Source organism: Ovis aries, chromosome 23 (assembly GCF_016772045.2).
Source record: "Ovis aries strain OAR_USU_Benz2616 breed Rambouillet chromosome 23, ARS-UI_Ramb_v3.0, whole genome shotgun sequence".
NCBI classification, from domain to species: domain Eukaryota; kingdom Metazoa; phylum Chordata; class Mammalia; order Artiodactyla; family Bovidae; genus Ovis; species Ovis aries.
The window spans coordinates 48,020,360-48,041,004 of NC_056076.1; the positions used below are offsets into that span (position 1 = coordinate 48,020,360).

General features: G+C 53.3%; 1 protein-coding gene across 6 annotated transcripts in view; it reads right to left on the reverse strand.

Moving 5' to 3' along the window:
- Nucleotides 1-8,411: 8,411 nt before the first annotated feature.
- ZBTB7C (zinc finger and BTB domain containing 7C) overlaps nucleotides 8,412-20,645 on the reverse strand; it is a 382,426-nt gene continuing 370,192 nt past the window's right edge. For all 6 annotated transcript variants that reach the window (XM_015103726.4, XM_060405508.1, XM_060405507.1 and 3 more), the window contains one exon: nucleotides 8,412-10,924. In XM_015103726.4, coding sequence (XP_014959212.2) covers nucleotides 10,273-10,924 — 652 coding nt within the window. In that variant the 3' untranslated portion in view covers nucleotides 8,412-10,272. The remainder of the gene's footprint in view (nucleotides 10,925-20,645) is intronic.

Genomic DNA, 20,645 nt, shown 5'->3' on the forward strand with positions numbered 1-20,645 from the left:
CACCAGGGATGTGGGGTTGGGCTGGACTGTTTAGACAACTGAAAGTGAGACTTTTCCTATACCCGACTGTAACCAGAAAACATATGGAACCTTCTGGAAATGTGGGGTGATCAGCAGAGTAGGGGTGAAGGAAGTAGTGGAGAAATAAAGCCCTGCTTGCTGGCACCCCAGTGCACCCAGCTTCTAAAATGAAGTGCAGGCGACTTCACGTGAAGTCAAAACGCACAGGCAGTGTCAGGGGCTCTGCTCCCACCAGACTTCACACCCCATGTCCTTCCTTTATGGAGCATCAGGGACCACCACAGCTAGGCCCCAACCTCAGTCTTTCCCTAACACTCGCAGGGCTCAGGTGAGAGTACAGAGGGCCATGTGTCACGTGTCTAAAGATCGCAACACAGAAGTCAAGAGAAAAAATTGTCAAATAAGCTATGTTGCATCCTTCTTGACAAGCAAAACTTCATAAAGGCCTGGGAAGCCAGGTTCCAGTTAGTCTCAGATTTCTTGGGGTTCAGGGAGGGGGCAGGGATAGGCCTCTCATCCTACACTCCTCCGTCCTGCATGCTGAGAGCGCTGGCATGTGAACATTTAAGTCCATATGTTTTAGCTTTATCCAACCTCCCCAACAAACAGCCACCTCTGCTGTCCTCAGCTTAGAGGAGCAGCAACTTGCCCCCAGAAAGAAAGATCTGGGGAGAGGTCCATGCAGGAACTGGGAGCGGGCTTGAGGCTGTTTGGACAGGGAATTGAGGGGTCCCTGGTCCCCTGTGCATGAACCGTCTAGAATGGGCACATCCCCATCAGCTTCTTAGATTCCACGCCCCAGGGAGAGCCCTTTTAAAACACAGGGCCAGGGCAGCTGCCTGGCTTCAAGGCCAAAGGACAGGACTAATGACACCTCCCACCTTTCCAAACCTAACTCTTCAGCATCCGATTCTGAAATCACAACTCCTTCTTTCCTGGCACAGTGGCCTCTGCTCGCCTCTCTACCCCACACTGGTGTGTGTGTGTGTGTGTGTGTGTGTGTGTGTGTGTGATGAGAACACAGCTCTTTGGAGCTGGTGCCCAGGCATTTTATAGCATGACAACCTGGCTTACCTCCAGAGTCTGGACATTCAGATAAGAACCTCAGTTTAAGATTCCTGCCCCAAGTTCCTGCTTTGCTTTTGCTGGGATTGGGTTTGGATTGAGAAAAGTTAGTGACCTCCACCCCAACCACCTCTTAAGGACCAGGTGCTTGCTTCCTCCTCACCACAGAGGATCACCCTCCCCGCAGCTCATCACCTCACCCCATTTCTGGGATTTGTAAGCAATAAATCTTGTGACTTTACTTCCTTTGTCTGGGTGTTTTATTAATAAAACTGCACCTTCAATCAAACCGATCCCAGGGAGCTCCCTGCCATTCCCATGTGGGTGGCTTTCACCTCCGAATTCAGCAAGTCACAATCTGTATATTCTTATTTCAGTACACCAGCTCCAGGCGGCCCCCCAGTATAGGCTGCCAGATGCTGTCAGCCCTCCAGTGGTCCCTGCTTGTGCCCTGGGAGCTGAGGCAGGTTGGGCTGTAACCCGGCAGCCTCTGGAGAGGAGGCCCAGCCACATGTAATCACACTGGCCAAGTTGAGTGGATCTCCCTGGGTGTTTCAAACAGATTTACATGCCAGGCAAACCCTGAGAAATTACCAGCTCAATCATTCTGATTTAAAAAGAGGATGTCCTTGTCACTTCCTTCTCCCAGCCTTCCCCACAGGAACTGGCAATTGATTAACCATCATCATCAGATTATCCAAAAAAACAACTCAGATAATCACTGGGATAAGAAATGCGTGCAGCTCTGCTCCTCTCTCCTCCCCTCCCTCCTTCTCTCTTTCCTCCCTCCTTCCTTCCTTTCCCATTTGAAGAATAAACAAAAGGAAATATGTAAGGAAACAGAAATAAGCACAACTATTTAAAATGCTCAGGACTTCCATGGTGGTCGAGTGGTTAAGACTTCACCTTCCAGTGCAGAGGTTGCGGGTTTGAATCTTGGTCAGGGAGTTAAGACCTCACATATCTCATGGCCAAAAAACCAAAAGCATAAAACAGAAGCAGTATTGTAACAAATTCAATAGCAGCAGTAGTTTAGTCGCTAAGTAGTGTCTGACTCTTACGACCTCACAGACTGTAGTCTGCCAGGCTCTTCTGTCCATGTCATTTCCTAGGCAAGAATACCGGAGTGGGTTGCCATTCCCTTCTCTAGGGCATCTTCCCGATCCAGGGATCAAACCTGGGTCTCCTGCATTGCAGGTGGATTCTTTACCGACTGAGCTAAAATTCAATAAGGACTTTAAAAATGGTCCACATCCAAAAAGGTTTTTAAAAAATGCTATTGCTGGGTCACAGAAGAATGAAAAAAGGAAATGGGTGTGGACTGAGCATTTATTAAGTGGCAGCTGGGGTTGGTGTTCCCCATCGCCCCTCTGACCCTCTCAGAGCCCCGCAAGTAGATTGTTATCACCTCCTTTCTATGAACAAAAAAAAAGAGGCTGAAGGAGGATGCTCAGGAGCAAGTATCCCGCCCCCGGCACCGCCCCCCAAATGCAGGGGGCGGGGCCTAAATGCGGACTGGAAGGGAGCCTCTTAATCCTTCCAGACACCAGGAGCGCCCTCTGGAGGAGAAAGTGAGGTAGTATCCCTTAGGGTGTCCACACTGGCACATTTCGCATGTTATTTCTTGCTCAGCCACCCTCTCTCCCCGCAACTGCTACACCACCTATGTAGGACATCCCAGCCACCAGGAAATGAAAAGGCACTTTTGTATTTCAGAGTGAGGCTCCTACAGAAGTGATGTTGGAATGGCAAAACAGAAGGCCACTTTCATTAAAACACACTTTCAGCCTCTGCTTTGGGGATTAAATTAGGAAACCCATTCTAAGGAGGGAGGCTCACCACGGAGCAGATTTTTCAGTAACAAAGCAGAGAAGCATAGGTTAAAGTTCCATGCCCCCGGATGTAACAAGAAAGCAGAGATGGCTGTATCTGCTGTGAGAGGGAGAGGGGACGAAAGGTCCATGCTGACCAAGCTTCTTGCCTGGAAAGGCAACTCTGAGTGTCTCATAGGCTCAGGGAGGGGGAAACTGTGAATGACGATTACCAGCACTGGAGAGGGCTGAGGTGTCTGGAGGAACTGCCAGTATGAGCTCTGGCTAAGCCAACTTCGGTTCCCTCATCCTGGGCCTCATTCTTGCCTCATTCTGGGCCTCAGCTTCTAAGAGGAGAGTGCGGTGCAGTGGCCAGGAGTCAGCAGACTGGGCCTCCAGCCCCGACTCTGCTAGGGCTCACTCAGTAGCCTCATTCTTGCGGTTTTGCCTCTTGGAGCTTTAGGCCCCTCCTCTGCAAAATACTGCATGGACTCGTGAGGTTCTGAGGCCACCCAGTGTTACTGGAATTTGTCTTCTGTTGGGAGAATTCACATCATGAATCCTTCCTTCTCAGGTAGAAGCCAGAAGCTTACTTCCTGGTCAGCCTGCAGCTAGGCCGAGGCATGGGGCCTGAGCTCCTCCCATCAGACGCATCAGGACCAGAGCAACAGGAGGACGTGCAAAAGTGTAGAATACATTTATTTTCTAGGGAGAATGGTGGTAAAGGGTGGGCCACAGAGCGACTCCCAGTGTCCTCAGCCTGGTGTTAGTTGGAAGAGCTGTGGGGTGTGGGCCTGTCATCTTCACAGCACTGTGAGCAGCAGCAGCAGTGATCAAATCTCTGATGGAGCAATTGGCCACAGTATGGGTAAGGGTGGTTCTGGGTCCCTGGCTTGCAGGCCATGGACTTGTGCAAATTAGACAAGGGCACCACATCCAGACACTTTACTGCCATCTACTGGGAAATTGCTATGATGTAGAAATCTACTACACGGTATAACAATTACACAACCCTGTCTAGGGTGTGAACGGAGAAGCTCAAAAGACATATTATGCAGTATGCAACCTGTGCAACTGAGCTTGGCAGCCCCGCAAGCCTGACTCTTTGGCCTCTATGGAGATTCTCTTAAGGACTTAATTTTCTTTAATATAAGCCTTTTCTACTTAAGCTATCTGGGGTGAGGTCTGGTGTTTGACTAAACCACGATTGATACAAATAGGGATAATGACGTGTGCCCCATAGGCTAAGAGCTAGCTGACCGATGGAGATAAATGTCTCCCAGGGGCATAAAGACTAATGTTACTCAGAGGGTTTGCCCTTAATTTATTCATTTTTAGAGGAACACAGGAACGGGATCTGATTCACCCTATCTTCCTTCCTTATTCCAGAAACCGATTTGTTTATTCTTTTGCTCTAGTTGTCAGGGTCAGAGTTTGTGGTGAAATAGAGGATCCAAAAGGATGGAAATGAGAGTGTGCGTTACAAATACTCCAGCAGGAAGACTCGTGGGGAAAGCCTTTGCTGCTGGGTCTCATTGGTGCACTGCTGGGTCTCCTATTGTTACAAGGAAGAATGACATCAGCCTGTGTATCATTAGTCTGATAACTCTGTGTGTGTGTGTGTGTGTGTGTGTGTGTGTGTGTGTGTGAGTGTGTGAGTGTGTGTGTGTGTGTGTGTGCGCGCGCGCGCGCGCGCATGTGTCTGGTGCAGATAAAGTGATCAGTTCTGAGGTTTTCCAGAATTGTCCAGATTTGAGATGACTTAATTTTATTAGGCTATTTCTGGGCACATGTTTTTTGGTTGGGTGGGCCCTATGGCGCTGCCCGTCAAGGTCACAGCCATCCCTGCCCAGGGTGTGGTGAGGAGGGAGAATGAGCAGGACCTCCCCCAGGGAATTCTCTCCCCATGAATTGCTGGAAATGCGTGTTTGACTCCATCCTCAATGCTTCAAACCTGAAGGGAGGAAAGAAGCGGTTTGCTTGCCTCCCGCCCCCACTGCCTTCCCCTCTGGTGCCCAAAGCAGGGAGGGGAGGCGAGAGGGGCGGCTGTGAGGCTGGGGAAGGCTGGTATCTGCCCACCGGTCTGATTTCCAGACCCTCACTCGGGATCAGCCGGCCTGACCTCGCTTTGCTGGGGCCGGTCTTTCCACCTCGATTGGAAGCAGGGGCTGCAGAGGCCGGAAGAGGGAGCCTGTGAGTCGCGTTCGCCCCGTGGCTCCTCCGGTCAGGGTTTGGACAGAGGGGAGGGTCCCGGCGGGACTGGGAGGTGGGGCCTCGGATACACACATTTTTGGTTCTAGAACCTGTCGCAGGGCCCGGGTCGCGTTCCCCTTCTGCGGGACCTTTGCGGGCTGGGGGACAGACTCTTCCGATGAAGGGAGTTGACAGAGGGGGCCTCCCTGTCCCCCTCTCACTTTCCCTTCAGAAGCCCTCCCTCAGCCGGCTCTCAGACGGGAAAATGCAAGGGGAAACCCAGTTGTGCCCGTTTCTGGAAATTACACAAGCAGGAAGTGCCGGCGGTGAGGTCCCAGGAGAGGAGGAAGAGGGGTCTGTGCAGAGGTGTGTCGGGTGTGGCGGGGACCTCTGCGCCCCTCGGGAAGGGCAGGCCCTGGGCTCGGATGAAGGCCTGAGCTGGGAGACAGTCTTAACTTCCTGTTGCTTCATTACTGTTGTGTCACACCTCCGGGATTTTACAATCAATCAGGGCCTTTTCTACATTGAGTCCTGTTTCTCCCGCCCCAAGGTGCTGTAGGTCACTGGGCTGGGGGTGGGGGGTTGGCTAGCGGGCAGCAGGCAGCCATAAGCCCCCACACGGAGTTTTGTGAAGGTGTCCCAATTTATCTTCTTCGCTCGTCGCCCCCTGTCCCTGGTAAGGTCCTTCTTCCATGAGGATATATATTCTCCTTTTCATAAGTCAGATGGTGTGACTCAAGGGACAGGCCATCCAGAAAGCCCTCCTTCCACGTAGGAATCTTTGCTTCTTGGAAGGCGAGGTTAAACCCTTCCAGTGACCAAGAGCTCACTCCCTCACAAGGGATCTCATTCCCCTTTAGGACAATTCCATGTGCTGGGAGGTCATCTTCCTTTGCTTGGGCACCTCGCTGTCTCCTGGAATCTCTCCCCTATTGGTTTGATTTAGCCAAACTTTTGGTATGATCCTTTCTCTACCTAACAGAACTTTAGAAGGTCCAAGGCCTGTTCTAACATATCTTAAGCCTTCTTCTCCAGGTTAAGATGCACCTGCGTCTCTGAGCTATCCTCAGTGGCCTCAGCCTCCTTGCTGTCCCTGCCTCTCTACTGAAGCTCCCTTTGCTCTCTGCACCCCCACTCCCTGAGCACATCAGGGAGCCTGCCATGTCCTGTGTGGCTCCGGGAAACACCTAACTGGCCAGGACTAGAGGCCACTTCACTCACATGAGCTCAGGAGCCCCCAGAAGTCAGGGTCCAGTGGGCCCACTTCCCTATCCTTTCCCCCTGTTCACCTCTGGTGCTCAGTGGACACCGATCCCCAGAAAGGGGACCCAGTGATGCTGGAATACACAAGCTGAGCCAGACCGTGACAAGCAGCTGTCCTCCTTTTCCTTGCACGGGGCCAGGTTTATCCTCAGGTCCTCAGTCAGCCACGCGCTTGGGTCTCTCCGAGCTGCAAGGCAGCCAAGGGGCATTGACTTTACTAGAAGATCCTGGAGGAAAGGCAAGTCACGTTCAAGACAATATTTTAAAATTAAGACAAACACATACCTACTGTGTCGTGGTTTAGTCGCATTAGTCCTATTCAACTCTGTGACGCTATGGACTGTAGCCCACCAGGCTCCTCTGCCCATGGGGTTTTCCAGGCAAGAATACCGGAGTGGGCTGCCATTTCCTTCTCCAGAGGATCTTCCCGACCCAGGGATTGAACCTGGATCTCTTGCATTGTAGGTGGATTCTTTACCAACTGAGCCAGGAAGGAAGCCCCTTGTGTATCAGAATGCCAAAAGGTGAATTTCAGAGCCACAACAGGAGACTTCAGAGGAGCTTTGTACTATGGGGAAGGTTGCTTCAGGCTATTTTTTTAAAAAATTCAGTTCACAATATTCCAGTTGGCAGGCTCCCTTGGCTGAGGGGTGTTTAAGGTGGGTAGAAAACTTGCGGAAGCTCTAAGTTCCTGAGTTTCTTGGAGAAACTCAATCTCCTATTGAATGAGGCAAGTGAGGACCAAGGTAGGACAGCGATTAGCCTGAGGACACACAGCCTGTAGTCTGGATCTGAAACCCAGATCCGTGTTCCCCTTGTGCTGAGAAATGTTGCATTGCATTCATAAGAGTGCTTACCACGGCAAGAAAGGGGGGCTGAAGACAGAAAAGCAACTCTAGGTTAACCCTTGCTTATATAGAAAATGCAGCTCAAAGATCAATTTTACTCCAAGAATCGGTGCTCTGGGTTCTGAGTAAGGTTGACCCCATTTTATTCCCTTACCTTCTCCAGGGTCTAATGCTCCCTGATTGGGAGAGAGGATCAGGTTAATAAAGAAGAGAAGTCCAGTGCCAGTGCCAGGGAGTAAAAGGAGAAAGGCTGAGATGGAAGTAAGGCCAGCCACAGGTTACTCTGGATGCCAAGCTAGGTGACTGGTAGGACTGTCATGTTAAAATGGTCAGCACCCCTTTCACTCCCCCTTGCTCACACACCAAAGGCTGTATCTGCACATGTGAACACACACACACACACACATACCTCACACTCGGAGTCACGGATATCCACAAGCTTATAGATCCAGCAAAGCCTCACGAATCAAAACTGCAGGGAACCACTGACGACCTGAGCTCTGGCCTCCCCATCAGTTCAAAGATACATTTTACTCCAAGAGTCTGTGCTCTGGGTTCTGAGTAGAGTTGACTCAAAGCCCCCACCCTGACACCTGCAAGACAATGCAAAGGGGAATCAACGGAACCAGCGAGTTGAGTACCTGTGGCTTTCTTTTACTTAAAACGCTGTCCCTCACATTATTAAATAAGGGTCAAAGATTTGTAATTTTTTTTATAAAGGTGTCTTCAACATTTTTATAAGTTTGTGACACCCAACTGTCAAACTCTCAAGCCACAAATGTCTGCACATTGTCTTGTGGCTGTCGCCTCTCACAGAAGTGCAACTCTCAATATCATTTCATCAAGTCAGTTAATACTGTTTAATAAATAGGCCAGAAAATTAGCTGAGAGTTTTTCTTGGTGGGATGCAGCGTGCGACCAAAGTTATGGAAGATTGTCCCTTGAATCACTAAGGCAAACCTTGTTGAGCGTCATTTTACATAAAGCAATCACATAAAAAAGTTATAAATAGAAAAACTTCCAAAGTTCTCCCACAGACAGACAGGGAAATTGGAACATCCAAAAGAAAAAAAAAAAAGGAAACAAAACACAAACATTCCTACGACCCATTTGCTTCAAGTTCTTAATCATACAGTACTCGACATCTTTGGATATTTTACAATGTACAACTCCAAATTGCAGCCAAGAGAAAACAAAACGAACTAACCAGTCGTCTGAAAAATTGAGTTTATAAGAAGTCATTACCTTTACAAAATAAAAACAAAAGCCCCAACACCACTGGATTCTAATTTGTTCATCTTCCCTTGTTTTCTCTTAAAGTTTGGGTCAGCCCCACTCCCTTGACTGAGGAGGGGGGGATGTGGGCATGTTGGCTGGTGGGTCCCAGAAGCAAAGGGCAGAGATGGAGACGGGAAGCTGAGAGGCGCTGCCCAGCAGATGACATCCGAGGACCATAGGGTGTCAGCAATAGCTCCCTCTGCTCAAAGGGCTGGAGGTGGTATGTGGAGGCAGGGGTTTCTTGCAGCGAGTGGGGGAGCTGGGAGAGTGACAGAGTCTGTGGTCTTCTCCGGCCTTTTTGTTTTTTGTGTGTTTGCTGAGGAAGAAGCCAAGGCGATAGGAAGAGCCGAAGTCTCTGTGCCCACAGCTCCAGGGTTGGGGACACCAGCCCTTGCCCACCCGCCCAGATGAACTTGCCTCCCTTCTGGGCTACTGAGAAACAAAAGCAAACTCAGCAAGAAAAGGGAGGGCAGGGCAGGAAAGCGGAGCGATCAGGAAGGCCCCAGCTGTCTTCCTTCTCAGGACGGCTACCCACCAGGAAGCCCAGGAGAGGGCGTGGACAGCTCTCGCTCACAGAGCCCTCCATGCCCGTCCTGGAGCCAAGGCTCGGACTCCCCACACCGGACACCCGGCTTCCTCCCCGGGGGGCCAGGGAGAGGCTGTGGGTATTCAAACACAGAAGTTGCCAAAGCCCCGAGAAGCCCACAGCCAAAAAGCGAACATACACCTGGGTAACTGGGCGCTTTGTTTCTGGGAATCAGATGGAGGGAGGCAACGGCCAGGTGTTGAGAGGTGGCCCGTGTCCTTCTGTGTTGGCCCCAGGAGTCCTGAAAGACTCCTTCTGGCATTGCCGGGGGTATGTGGAGGTGGGGACCATGCCAGGTGGTCGTCTCCGGATGTGTCCCTAGGGGAGGTAGGATTTGGAGTTCCCCCAAGCTGCTTGGGGGCTATGGACAAGCTCCACCCAAACCTTCTTCCTCTGTCACCCTGTCTAGTGTGGCCACATTTCTCACCTGTGCTAATGTAAAGATGGTTGTGATAAAACTAAGTCCAGTAAAATAGTATCACCAGGGACATTAGGAGTGCAAAGCTCTTGCTCTCTTGCAGCCTCTCTTTGGAGGGATGGGCAGATATGAGCATGTGGGTGGGTGGGAGAGGGAAATGAAATCACCAGCCCTCTTTCACAGCAAGGAGAAACTGGGGTACAGAGGGTAAAGAGGTCCAAGGTCACAGGCCAGGGAGGGGAAAATGGGCCTGGATTCCAGGAGCCTCGCTCCTGACTCCAGGAGGCCTCCCAGCCAACAGGGCATCTCCCCTAAGGGTCCTAGGATTACTGGAGACCGGGAGAATGAAGCCACTGGAACCGAGTTAGCAGGGACTCCACCACAGAGCGGTGGGGCTCACAGGGCGTGTGTCTCAGGGCCCTTCCCTCTTCCCTGCTCCATCTGGTCTGCCTCTGGCCAAGCCACCTCCCTCCTTCTAGACCCTCACAGCTACAAGGTGCTTTGGGACACGTGGCCTGGGGCCTCGGCTGTGATATGGGCCTCTGTGAGTTTCTCTTTGAGGGCGGGGAGAGGCAGCCAGGGAGAGGCCAGGCCTCTTGGGAGGCGACACCCATCTCAGACACCAGCAAAGGGGAGGCAGCTGCCTCAGGAGGCCCGAAAAATACCACTGCTGCTGCTTTTTTTTTTTTTTTTTCCTCCCTTTTGAAATAAAAGGTTCAGACCCATCGCATGGGGCAGGTGGGCCTGGGAGGGGACGGGGAAGCAGGACCGGGGTGGACAAGGACCAGCCTAGTTGTTGGCTTCAGACATGGAGGCCACGTGGTTGAGGCTGGCGAGCCCCGGGAGGCCGGCCAGGCCCGCGGCCCAGGGGTCAGGCAGCGGGAAGTAGGGCCGCGCGGCGGCCACGTTCTCGGCCAGCGCGAAGGCCAGGAGGCCCCCTGCGTTCCGCTCGGCCTCCAGCTGGGCGCGCCCGAACAGCTTCATCTGCGTCTCCTCGAACTGCCGCTCCAGCTCCTGCAGGCTCAGCGCGCCCTTGGGCGCCGCCAGGAAGTGCTTGGCGGGGCTGGGGCCCGGGAGGCACACGGCGGCTCCGCCCAGGTGGCCGCCCACGTCGCCCAGCGCGGGGGGCATCACGAAGGCCGCCTTCTCTGGGGCCGGGCCGCCGGGCCCGAAGAGCAGGCTGGCGGCCCTCCAGGCCGCGGGCTTGCGGCCGCGCCGGGGCCGGGCCATGCGGCAGCTCTGGCGCTTGATGTGGCGGTGCAGGTGGTCAGAGCGCGTGAAGCTCTTGTAGCAGAATTCGCACTGGTAGGGCCTCACGCCCGTGTGGATGCGCATGTGGTTCTTGAGGTCGTAGTTATGCACGAACTTGGCGTTGCAGTGAATGCACAGATAGGGCCGCTCCCCCGTGTGCTTTCTCATGTGGATCTTCAGCTTGTCCTGCCTGCAACACAGAGCCTGAGTCAGTCTGTGCCTGCAACACAGAGCCTGCGTCAGTCCCTGCCTGCAACACAGAGCAGGGAGTCAGTCCCTGCCTGCAACACAGAGCCCGAGTCAGTCCCTGCCTGCAACACAGAGCAGGGAGTCAGTCCCTGCCTGCAACACAGAGCCGGGAGTCAGTCCCTGCCTGCAACACAGAGCCGGCGTCAGTCCCTGCCTGCAACACAGAGCAGGGAGTCAGTCCCTGCCTGCAACACAGAGCAGGGAGTCAGTCCCTGCCTGCAACACAGAGCCGGGAGTCAGTCCCTGCCTGCAACCCCAGGGGCCGCCCCTGGCTCTCTGCTGCTCTCCCTCCAGAAGGAGCCAAGGCTCCCTACTGCCGTGGTGTCAACCCCCAGGAATGGGACTCCAGCTAGAATTTACCTTCAACTACGACATGGAACAACAGACTGGTTCCAAATAGGAAAAGGAGTACATCAAGGCTGTATATAGTCACCCTGTTTATTTAACTTCTATGCATAGTACATCACGAGAAACGCTGGGCTGGAAGAAGCACAAGCTGGAATCAAGATCGCCAGGAGAAATATCAGTTACCTCAGATATGCAGATGACACCACCCTTATGGCAGAAAGTGAAGAGGAACTAAAAAGCCTCTTGATGAAGGTGAAAGAGGAGAGTGAAAAAGTTGTCTTAAAGCTCAACATTCAGAAAACGAAGATCATGGCATCTGGTCCCGCCACTTCATGGCAAATAGATGGGGAAACAGTGGAAACAGTGTCAGGCTTTATTTCTGGGGGCTCCAAAATCACTGCAGATGGTGATTGCAGCCACGAAATTAAAAGATGCTTACTCCTTGGAAAGAAAGTTATGACCAACCTAGATAGCATATTCAAAAGCAGAGACATTGCTTTTCCAACAAAGGTCCGTCTAGTCAAGTCTATGGTTTTTCCAGTGGTCACGTATGGATGTGAGAGTTGGACTGTGAAGAAAGCTGAGCACCGAAGAATTTGATGCTTTTGAACTGTGGTGTTGGAGAAGACTCTTGAGAGTCCCTTGGACTGCAAGGAGATCCAACCAGTCCATTCTAAAGGAGATCAGTCCTGGGTATTCTTTGGAGGGAATGATGCTAAAGCTGAAACTCCAGTACGTTGGCCACCTCATGTGAAGAGTTGACTCATTGGAAAAGACTCTGATGCTGAGAGGGATTAGGGGCAGGAGGAGAAGGGGATGACAGATGGCTGGATGGCATTACCGACTTGATGGACATGAGTTTGAGTGAACTCCAGGAGATGGTGATGGACAGGGAGGCCTGGCGTGCTACAATTCATGGGGTCTCAAAGAGTTGGAGACGACTGAGCGACTGAACTGAACTGAACTGTGTGTGTACGCGCCTGCGCGCGTGCTAAGTCACTTCAGTTGTGTCTGACTCTTTGTGACCCTATAGACTGTAGCCTGCCAGGTTCCTCTGTCCAAGGGATTCTCCAGGCAAGAATACTGGAGTGGGTTGCCATTTCCTACTCCAGGGACTCTTCCCCACCTAGGGATCAAACCCTTATCTCTTACATCTCCTGCATTGGCAGGTGGGTTCTTACCACTAGCACCACCTGGAAAGCCCGTCTTCAACTACTGCACCACTCCAAACAGGTGTGGTTCCTCCCCTGGATTAGAGAGTAGAGTGGGAGCTGGGTTCTGAAAGGCCTCTGTCACTCCAGAACACCTTTTAGGAATATGATCAGAGAGAATGAAGCACCCACTCCGTCAGGGCCTGTCTCACACAATGGAAAATAGACTTTCTGGGGCCATAGGCCCCCCGAAAGTCAGCAATCTTTCATTGTTCTTCAAGCGGGCAGCCACTTCTGATACTGGATTGCACTGCCAGCTCCGCTCTCTCTCCAGGCAACGGGGTCTTCCCTCTGGGTTCACCTGGTCCCATCCCAGCCCCTGGGCTGTTGGGACCTGTCTGTCCTCAGCACTAATCTGAGAGTTCCAGAGAGCAGGCACACATTGTTCAAGTCTCCTGCGCTGTGGTTTCTTAGCTCCAGCCCTGGGCTCTCCTCTTTGTCTGCAGACAATTCCAGGGTTTACAAAAGAGCCAGGTGCAACAAGAACGCAGCCTAAGCTAGGACAAAGCTTTGCAGGGTTTAAGTGGTATTATTCAGAGGTAAGCGATGATGTGGCAGAACGCCTCCCATAGGGTGTGTGGGAGCCCCTACTCCAGCTGCAGACCCACCGCTAATTGAGTGACCTTAGGTGAGTAACAACCTCTCTGCACAAGAGTTGAACCTCGCATGAGGCATCAGTTCCTGGTGTGCAGAGATGATGCACAGAAATTTGGGTTCGTGTTGAGCCGGATTCCACACACCTCCTGGTGGTCTTGAAAGGAGGACTGACATCTCAAGGCTGTTTTTATAAAGACTGAATGCCGCCTAAACCAGCTAAAGGAGCCTTTCAGGCTGGCCGAGTTGGAGTCTGTGGAGCCATGAGAACTCTCTGCTGTCTTCTGCACCTTCCTTGACCAGGCCCCTCAGGCCAGGAAGCTATGTCATCTCCCACCTCCTCCCTGCAGGTGTGGCTTGGGTGGAGCGTCTGCCTGTCATTTTTGGCTTGGGGTTGAGGTTGGAGCAGCTGTGGAGCCCAGGCACCCGCCCTAAAATGGCCAGATTTAAACCACACTCAGCAGCAGCCCAGGACGCCAGCGGGAGCAGGTCCTGGCTGCCTGGTATCCCCCTGGCCACTAGAGGTCTCGCTGGCTCTCGTTTTTTTCTGACTAGCTCCCCAGGGGCGGAGCAGGAGAGAAAAGGACTTTCACGAGCATGCTGGGGGGGAGCAGGGGAGAAGGATCAGGAGGATGGATCCGTCTCTAGAAGGCGGGCGGGCACCTGGGAGGTGAGGGTGGAGAGGGGGGCAGGCAGGGAGGAGGACGGGAGGGTTGGTATTCTCCACACACCAGAAGCCCCCACCCCCGGGTCCCTGCCCTGCCCACAACCCACCAGCTGCCCCTCAACTGCACAATGAGTATCCTGCTGTGACATCTCATGCGCCCTCCCCCACCAGCATCCTGCTCTTAGGGTCTCCGTAATCCACATTTCATCCAGGTGATTGGATTTTGGAGCAGGAAGGGGACTTAGCATCTAGGCTAGTGGGCCTCAAAGGTAATGAGCCATTATTAGGGTTTGATGAAACACGGAGGGCTGGGCTCCCCTCCCAGACAGCCTGAGTCAGGAGGTCTGTGGGGAGAGAGCAGAGAATTTGCATTTTGAACAAGCTTTCAGATGCCACTGCTGCTGCTGCTGCTGCTCTGAGAACCACCGGCCTAGGTTAATCCTTCACTTGGCTGGGGGGCAAACGGTGGCCCAGGGAGGTGAAGTCTCTAAGGTCACCAGGATAATGACCGAGCTGGGACTAGAAGAGCCCAGGCCTCTGTCCTCAGTCCTGCACTGTGGCCTGTGTGAACAAGTAAGGGCGGGGTGCAAAGTGCTGTCTGTACCCTTGGAGTGATGCTGTAGAGTGCTGGGGACTGTGACTTGGCACCCCACACACTCACGCAGGTTCTAATGAGATGCTGACGCTCGGTGCTCGGCCAGGCTCACTCACTGGCTGAGAGACTCCATCCTGGAGATTGAGGGCCTGGTGGAGAGTCACCAGTGGGGCTTTAAATACATCCTCTCATTCAGTCCTCACTGCAACCTTATAAGGTCGATTAAAAAAATTACTATTATATATATTTAATAGTATCGACCCCGAGGGTCACCCTCAAATAGTGGACAATGCAAGTAGTAAATCTTCAAATGTCAAGGGCCTCCTTTAAATATGCAGTGCTCTTCTGAGCTTTTCATTCCAGCATCTAAAATAAATCACACCTCAGTAGCGACTGGCCCACGTGTGTGAAAAGTGCTGAGAAGGTGACTATAACTTTGTCTCATTGAGTGCCTGCTTGAGGCAGGTGAATACACCATCTCAATGACCCTGGCAGGTCATTATTCACAAGCAAGGTGTCGTGCAGGACGGGGACACCTATTAGGGTGTGGGAACCCCTTCCGGCTGCAGATCTTCCACTGACTTGCTGGATGACCTTTAGGCAAGTTACTTAACCTCTCTGTGCAGAATTGAACCTCGGGCCAGACATGAGTTCCTATTGACCAGGAATCTGGGTTTGCATGAGCTTAATTCAACACACCTGGATCAATTTCCTCACTTGGATCCCAGAAGAGCTGGGGACTCAGAGAAGTCAAAGAGCTTTCCCAAAGGTACCAGGCAGTGAGGGGCAGAGGGGCCTGGAGGCCTAACTGGGCGGGGTTTGTTTGCAGGCTCTTTGGAGGATTTCCTAAGGAGTGTTCCCAGCCTGAGGCCTGTAGGGGCTGCCTCAAAAAGTGCAGCCCAGACAGTCACACCAGGGCATCGGCAGCCAGCCTTCTGTCTCCGGGGCCAGAAGGCTAGTCTGGGCCAAGCTGTGGGAGCAGCTCAGCCTGGGCAGGAGCCGCTGTCCCCAGGGGAGACTTTTCCTGCGAGCAGTGGGGAGGGGAGTGGACAGAGCTCTTAAGTTAGTCCTGGAAAAAAAATTGCGATCATTTAGTTTACCGGGAGCATGTCTGAATCAGGGGCCGAGTAACCTGCATCGCTAGCAGTATGCTTCCCAGGACCTTGAAAACACTGATCCAACCCGGCCCATTTCCAGGGAAGGAATGGCTTTCTAAGGTGGCCCAGCCTCCTTATGTCAGTAATGGCCTTTCCATATGGATATGATGCGCAAGTGTGTTGGCAGAGCTGGGCCCTGGCTCGGCACACTCCAAGAACCAGACCAGGTCCTTAGCTGCCCTGGGCCTCAGTTTCCCGACCTCTAAAATGGGAGGCTCAATGTGTCTGTTAGTTGCTTAGTAGTATCTGACTCTTTGTGACCTCCATGGATTGTAGCCCATCGGGCTCCTCTGTCCATGGGATTCTCCAGACAAGAACACTGGAGTGGGGTGCCATTCCCTTCTCCAGGGGATCATCCTGACCCAGGGATCAAACCTGGGTCTCCTGCATTGCAGGCAAATTCTTTACCACCTGAGCCACTAGGGAAGACCTTTAGCATTCTGAGAGCATTTGCATCTGGGTAATGGGCTAATACTCAATGTCTGGCTGGCTGGCTTCATATATCATGACTCTTCTACTCTTGATCTGCTGGCAGAGGCATCATGAGTGAAGCTGGAATGTTCCAGCCTGACTCTCAGCAGCTGAACTCTTAGTCACTTTCCTTCAGAGCTAGGAGTCCAGTGGTTCCCCTTAAAATCTTCCAAGCCCCCCAACCCTGTCAAATGACCTCTGTGCTAACTCACCCCTTAAAATAGCTTCAGAGTCTCCTTACAAGCTCACCCCTTCCAGTTACAAAGGAATAAGATCTGGGGGCCCTTGGTGACTATAGCGAACAACACTGTATTGTGTAATTGAAAATTACTAAGAGGATAGATTTTAGATGTTTTCAGCACAAAAAAAGATAACTAAGTCAGGTGGTGGGTGTGTTAACTAACATGACTGTGGGTAATCATTTCACAATATATATGCATATTAAATAATCACTGTTGTACACCTTAAATATATACAGTGTTATATGTCAAGTATATGTCAATAAAGCTGGAAAAGACTCACCCTCTCTCCTTTGCCAGTCCCCTGTCCCCCCTCACAGTATTGCACCCACATACCACACAGGCACGCTGCTCCCCTAGTGGGCCCTGCTCCAGCCAGCTTTGCGTCTTTGCATCTCTGCCAGCAGGAGCTGGACTGCCAGTGCCCCTGGCTCAGAGCCTGCAGTATTATGGGATGGATGCTGGTCAGCCCTGGCTCCTCCCCATTCTGGGCATATCTTTGGACACACCACGCTCCATCCTCAGTTTCCCTCCAGATGTCCAAGCATAGATATGCTTGTTCCTTCCCAGCCGTGAGCCCCTCATTCCCGCCCTCCTCTGCCCTGCACCCTCGTCCTTCAGCTCTGTCTTCACCCTTGCAAACTGCCCTGCCCGAAATGTCTACCACTCCTAATCCCCAGGATTCTTCAAGGTCAAACTTAAGTGCAGTCTTTCATAGTACCTTCCCCTGTCGACCCAGGTCTCATTCTTTGCCCTGACCTTCCAAAGCACCTGAACACTGCAGCCCAGGGCAGGTCACTCGAGGAGCAAGGAGGGAGCCACGGAAGACCACGTGTCTGCATCGCCTTCTCCTGCCCTCTAATGGCCACTTACGTATGAGCATTGCCTGCCCAGCAAGTCCTGGGGGCCCTGTCTCCCCGTCTGCACTCAGCGGCTCCCACTCAGCCACACAGGCGCTCCTGGCAGATGGGGACACTTGTGCAGAGGCTGTCCTTGCTGTCTTTGTTTTCCAGGCGTGTTATTCCCAGGGCAGGGCCACCATGTGTGCTGTTTCCTTAGCTGCTCCTCATGCCTGCAGAGCCACCGTCCTGTCCCTGGCTCCCGGGGACCTGTCTTGTTAGGCACCTAGACAGCAAGATGATGAGGAAGCAGCAGATTCATGGGCAAGGAGCACTGGCCCCCAGCAGATGCAAAAAAGGGACCCAGACTCAGGGACAGTCGTGCCAGAACTAATTGGGAGCTCCAGTGGAGGTGTAACTGTGCAGGTGATTATACCTTAACTCACTAAAGCCCAGGAAGTCTGAGTTTCCATCATTCTTGGGAGGAAGTGGAGGCAAAGAGAAGTGCTGTAATGGGGTCCAGGGCTTTCCTGATCCTGGGTGATAAATGGGGTCATAAACCTGGGTGTGAACTTAGGGAGCACTTGCTTCAACCCCTTTGTGTTACGTGGGGGAACTGAGCCCAGAGAGGGCAGGAGGCTTGGCCAAAGTCACACAGCTGTCAGAGGCAGATCCAGGCCCGGAAGCTGGAGTTCCTCATCACCGTGCCCTGTCCAGGGGGTTGTAGCCCTCGGGAGACCCTGGGTTCTGTGTTCCCTGCCCACCAGACCCTGCTCTCTTCTTCCTCATTCAGCACGTGGCCCAGATGGTACCAGAACCTGCTCGGATAAGAACCCACCAGAGGCTCTGGAGTTCCACACAGTGCTGACCACTGAATGTACAGTGGGTGGTCATGGCTATGGCCTGCCAGTGTGGAGCCGATCCTTAGAACTCCCCAGTCCAAATCTGACACGCTCCTCTCTTGCCCTGTGCCCTGGTCTGCCATCTCATCCCTTTACCCCACACCGGGGAGCCAGCCCAAGTCACATCCATGCAAGCCCCAATAGGCATTCCCCCTTCCAGCTCCGAGTGCTCCTCGTCGAGAAAGATGAGCCAGAACTTGTGGTCTCATTCCCCTGAGTGAAAGGAAAAGGTCATGGGTCCTGGAGGCTCCCAGGGAGGAGAACGCTTTCCCAGCACCACCCATCCAGACTTCTTGGTAACCTGATGGTCGGAGAAAAATTCTCTTCCTGCTGCCACTGCTAATGACATTATATTATCTTAATAAGGTCCCCAGAGCTGCCAGGGGTGGGAGAACTAAAAAGAAAATACAGGAAAAGAAAAAAAAAAAAGCAGCAACAGCCAGGCTCCTGGCCTTGCCTTGAGAGCCAACAGCTGTTGGGCTACAGAGCAATCAGCAGCTGGCTTGCACTGCGCTTTGGGGTTGGAGGGTAAAGTCGTAGGCTTTATGGGGTGTCTACAGGGGATTTAGTGGAGACTGGGGGAATCGCGGGGCATCAGAGACTGACTCCCTGGGGCACAGAGGTTGCCCATCCTTTTCCAGGGCCTCTGTGGGCCCTCTGTTGTCATGGAGACTGGTCTCTTCTCAAGTGCTGCAGTTTCTTGACTTCACAGTTGTGGCTCCAGGCACCTGGGAGAGCCAGGCTGCAGACAGGATGCCGGGGGCTGGGAGGGGACCTTGCCCAGTGATGCTCTCTAGGGGATCCCCGGACAGGCTGCCTGCACTCAAGGACCCATGTGGCAGGACAGGAGGACCCAAGAATCTTCCGAAGCCTTCACAGACTCGGGGCCAGGCCCAGTTGGCAGTGATGACTGGGGCTGGGGCAACAAGGAGCAGGAGGGCCCTGCAATGTGGGTGGGCAGGGAAAAGCCCCTCCAAGCACAGCAGCATCCTAGAGGACATGCAGAAGGACAAATACCTTCCCATCTTCCCTGGCCCACGTGCTCCCCACTCCTCAAGGCCCATCCTAGGGCACCTCTGGTGGCCCCTGGAGTCTCGACCTTTGGCCTGGGCTTCCAGACTTTCAGATGAGGAGGGTCAGGGGCATCTTGATCCAGACTGCCTCTGCCCTAAGTCCTGGAGTTCTTCTCTCTCCCAAGTGAGAGCCACAGGACCAGTTTCATCAGGATCTGTCTCTGCAGCCGGCACAGGCCCCAGCCAGCCTCAGGAAGAAAACGGTGACCTTGGACCAGGCTGGGGGAGTGGACACATAGACTCAGGCACAGACAGAGGGCTCGGAGCCAAGGTGACCGTAGGATGGTCAGAGCTAGGAGGGGCCAGCATGGGGCCAGAGATACACAGTCTGTTTGAAGCCACTGAGGCCTTTTCTGGGGCACCAGGGTTGTCTCAGAGCTGGGAAAACTAGTGGTGGGACAACCGTGGGCCTGGCTGAAATCAGGAACCCAGAGGTGAGGTTCCTGATGCCAAGGAATAGACAACATGCTGGTAGGAGGCCTCAGGCCCTTCTCGGACACCCACAGAATGAGAGCAGCAAGTGGGAACTTAGGGGCAGGAGGGGCTCTGTTGGAAGACCCCCCCCCCCCCCGCCACCCAAGGTCCCTCTGCCATGCTGTGCTGCTGAAGTCATGAGGAATGATGTTCCCATGGGGCGTGAACATGCTGGGAGTGGGCACTGGAAGCCGAAACTCAGAGCCTGAGCCAAAAGGCCACCTTGCAGGGAGACATAACTCCCAGGAGGGAGGGAAAGTGGGTCAGCATCAAGAAGAGAGGAAAGGAGACCTGGCCAGAGGGCAGAAGCTCAGCTGTAATTAGGCGAAGATTCAGCCCCAGAAAGGAAAACGGTGTCCAAGAGAAGGACAGGAGGGCAGCAGGTCCTGGGTCCCTCTGCCTCTCGGGCTCCAGTCCAGCGAATGGCTTTGCCTTGCAAGGGAAACTGGGAATTCTGAGTCAAAGAGGCAGCAGCTGCGGCTGTAAGTGGAGCTGAAGAGTCTCCAGCTGGGGAAGGAGGGTGGGGTTACAGCTGGTGGCTGTAAGGAGTCAGCTGCAAAGGAGGTCCCCACGGAAAGGCTGCGAGGGGACTCGGCTATAGTGAGAGTCACAGGCGATCCTGGACAGCCAGGGTTGACCCCGACCTGGACGGCCAGGGTTGAGGCTCTCTGATGTTTGAAAGGAATCCTACGGGGCAGCTCTGGGGAGGAGGCAGGAGGGAAGCAAGGAATCAGTGATTCTGAGGAATGTGATGGGGAGGGGTGTCAGGGAGTGTCCATCATATCCAGCCACAGCCCACAGTGAGAAATAAGAGTCCCCAACCTCCCTCCACTTCCAGTATCTCTGCTCTGAGGAGGTGCTGGGGGAGGGTCCCAGAACTTTTCTGGTCTTTCTCAGGAGGGCCAGTGCCCAGTGGGAAAAGAGTGAGGGGAGTTGTGGATAGAGGTGGGCATGGAGCTGCTTCAGCTGGAAGCAGGCCTGGGGACCCAGGTGGCTGAGCAGGATTAACCCGAATGGAGGCCAGGGCCCTGGGCTGGAGGGCTACTCAGAGGGGCGATGAGCCCGCCAGTGGGCACAGAGGCCACCCTCAGT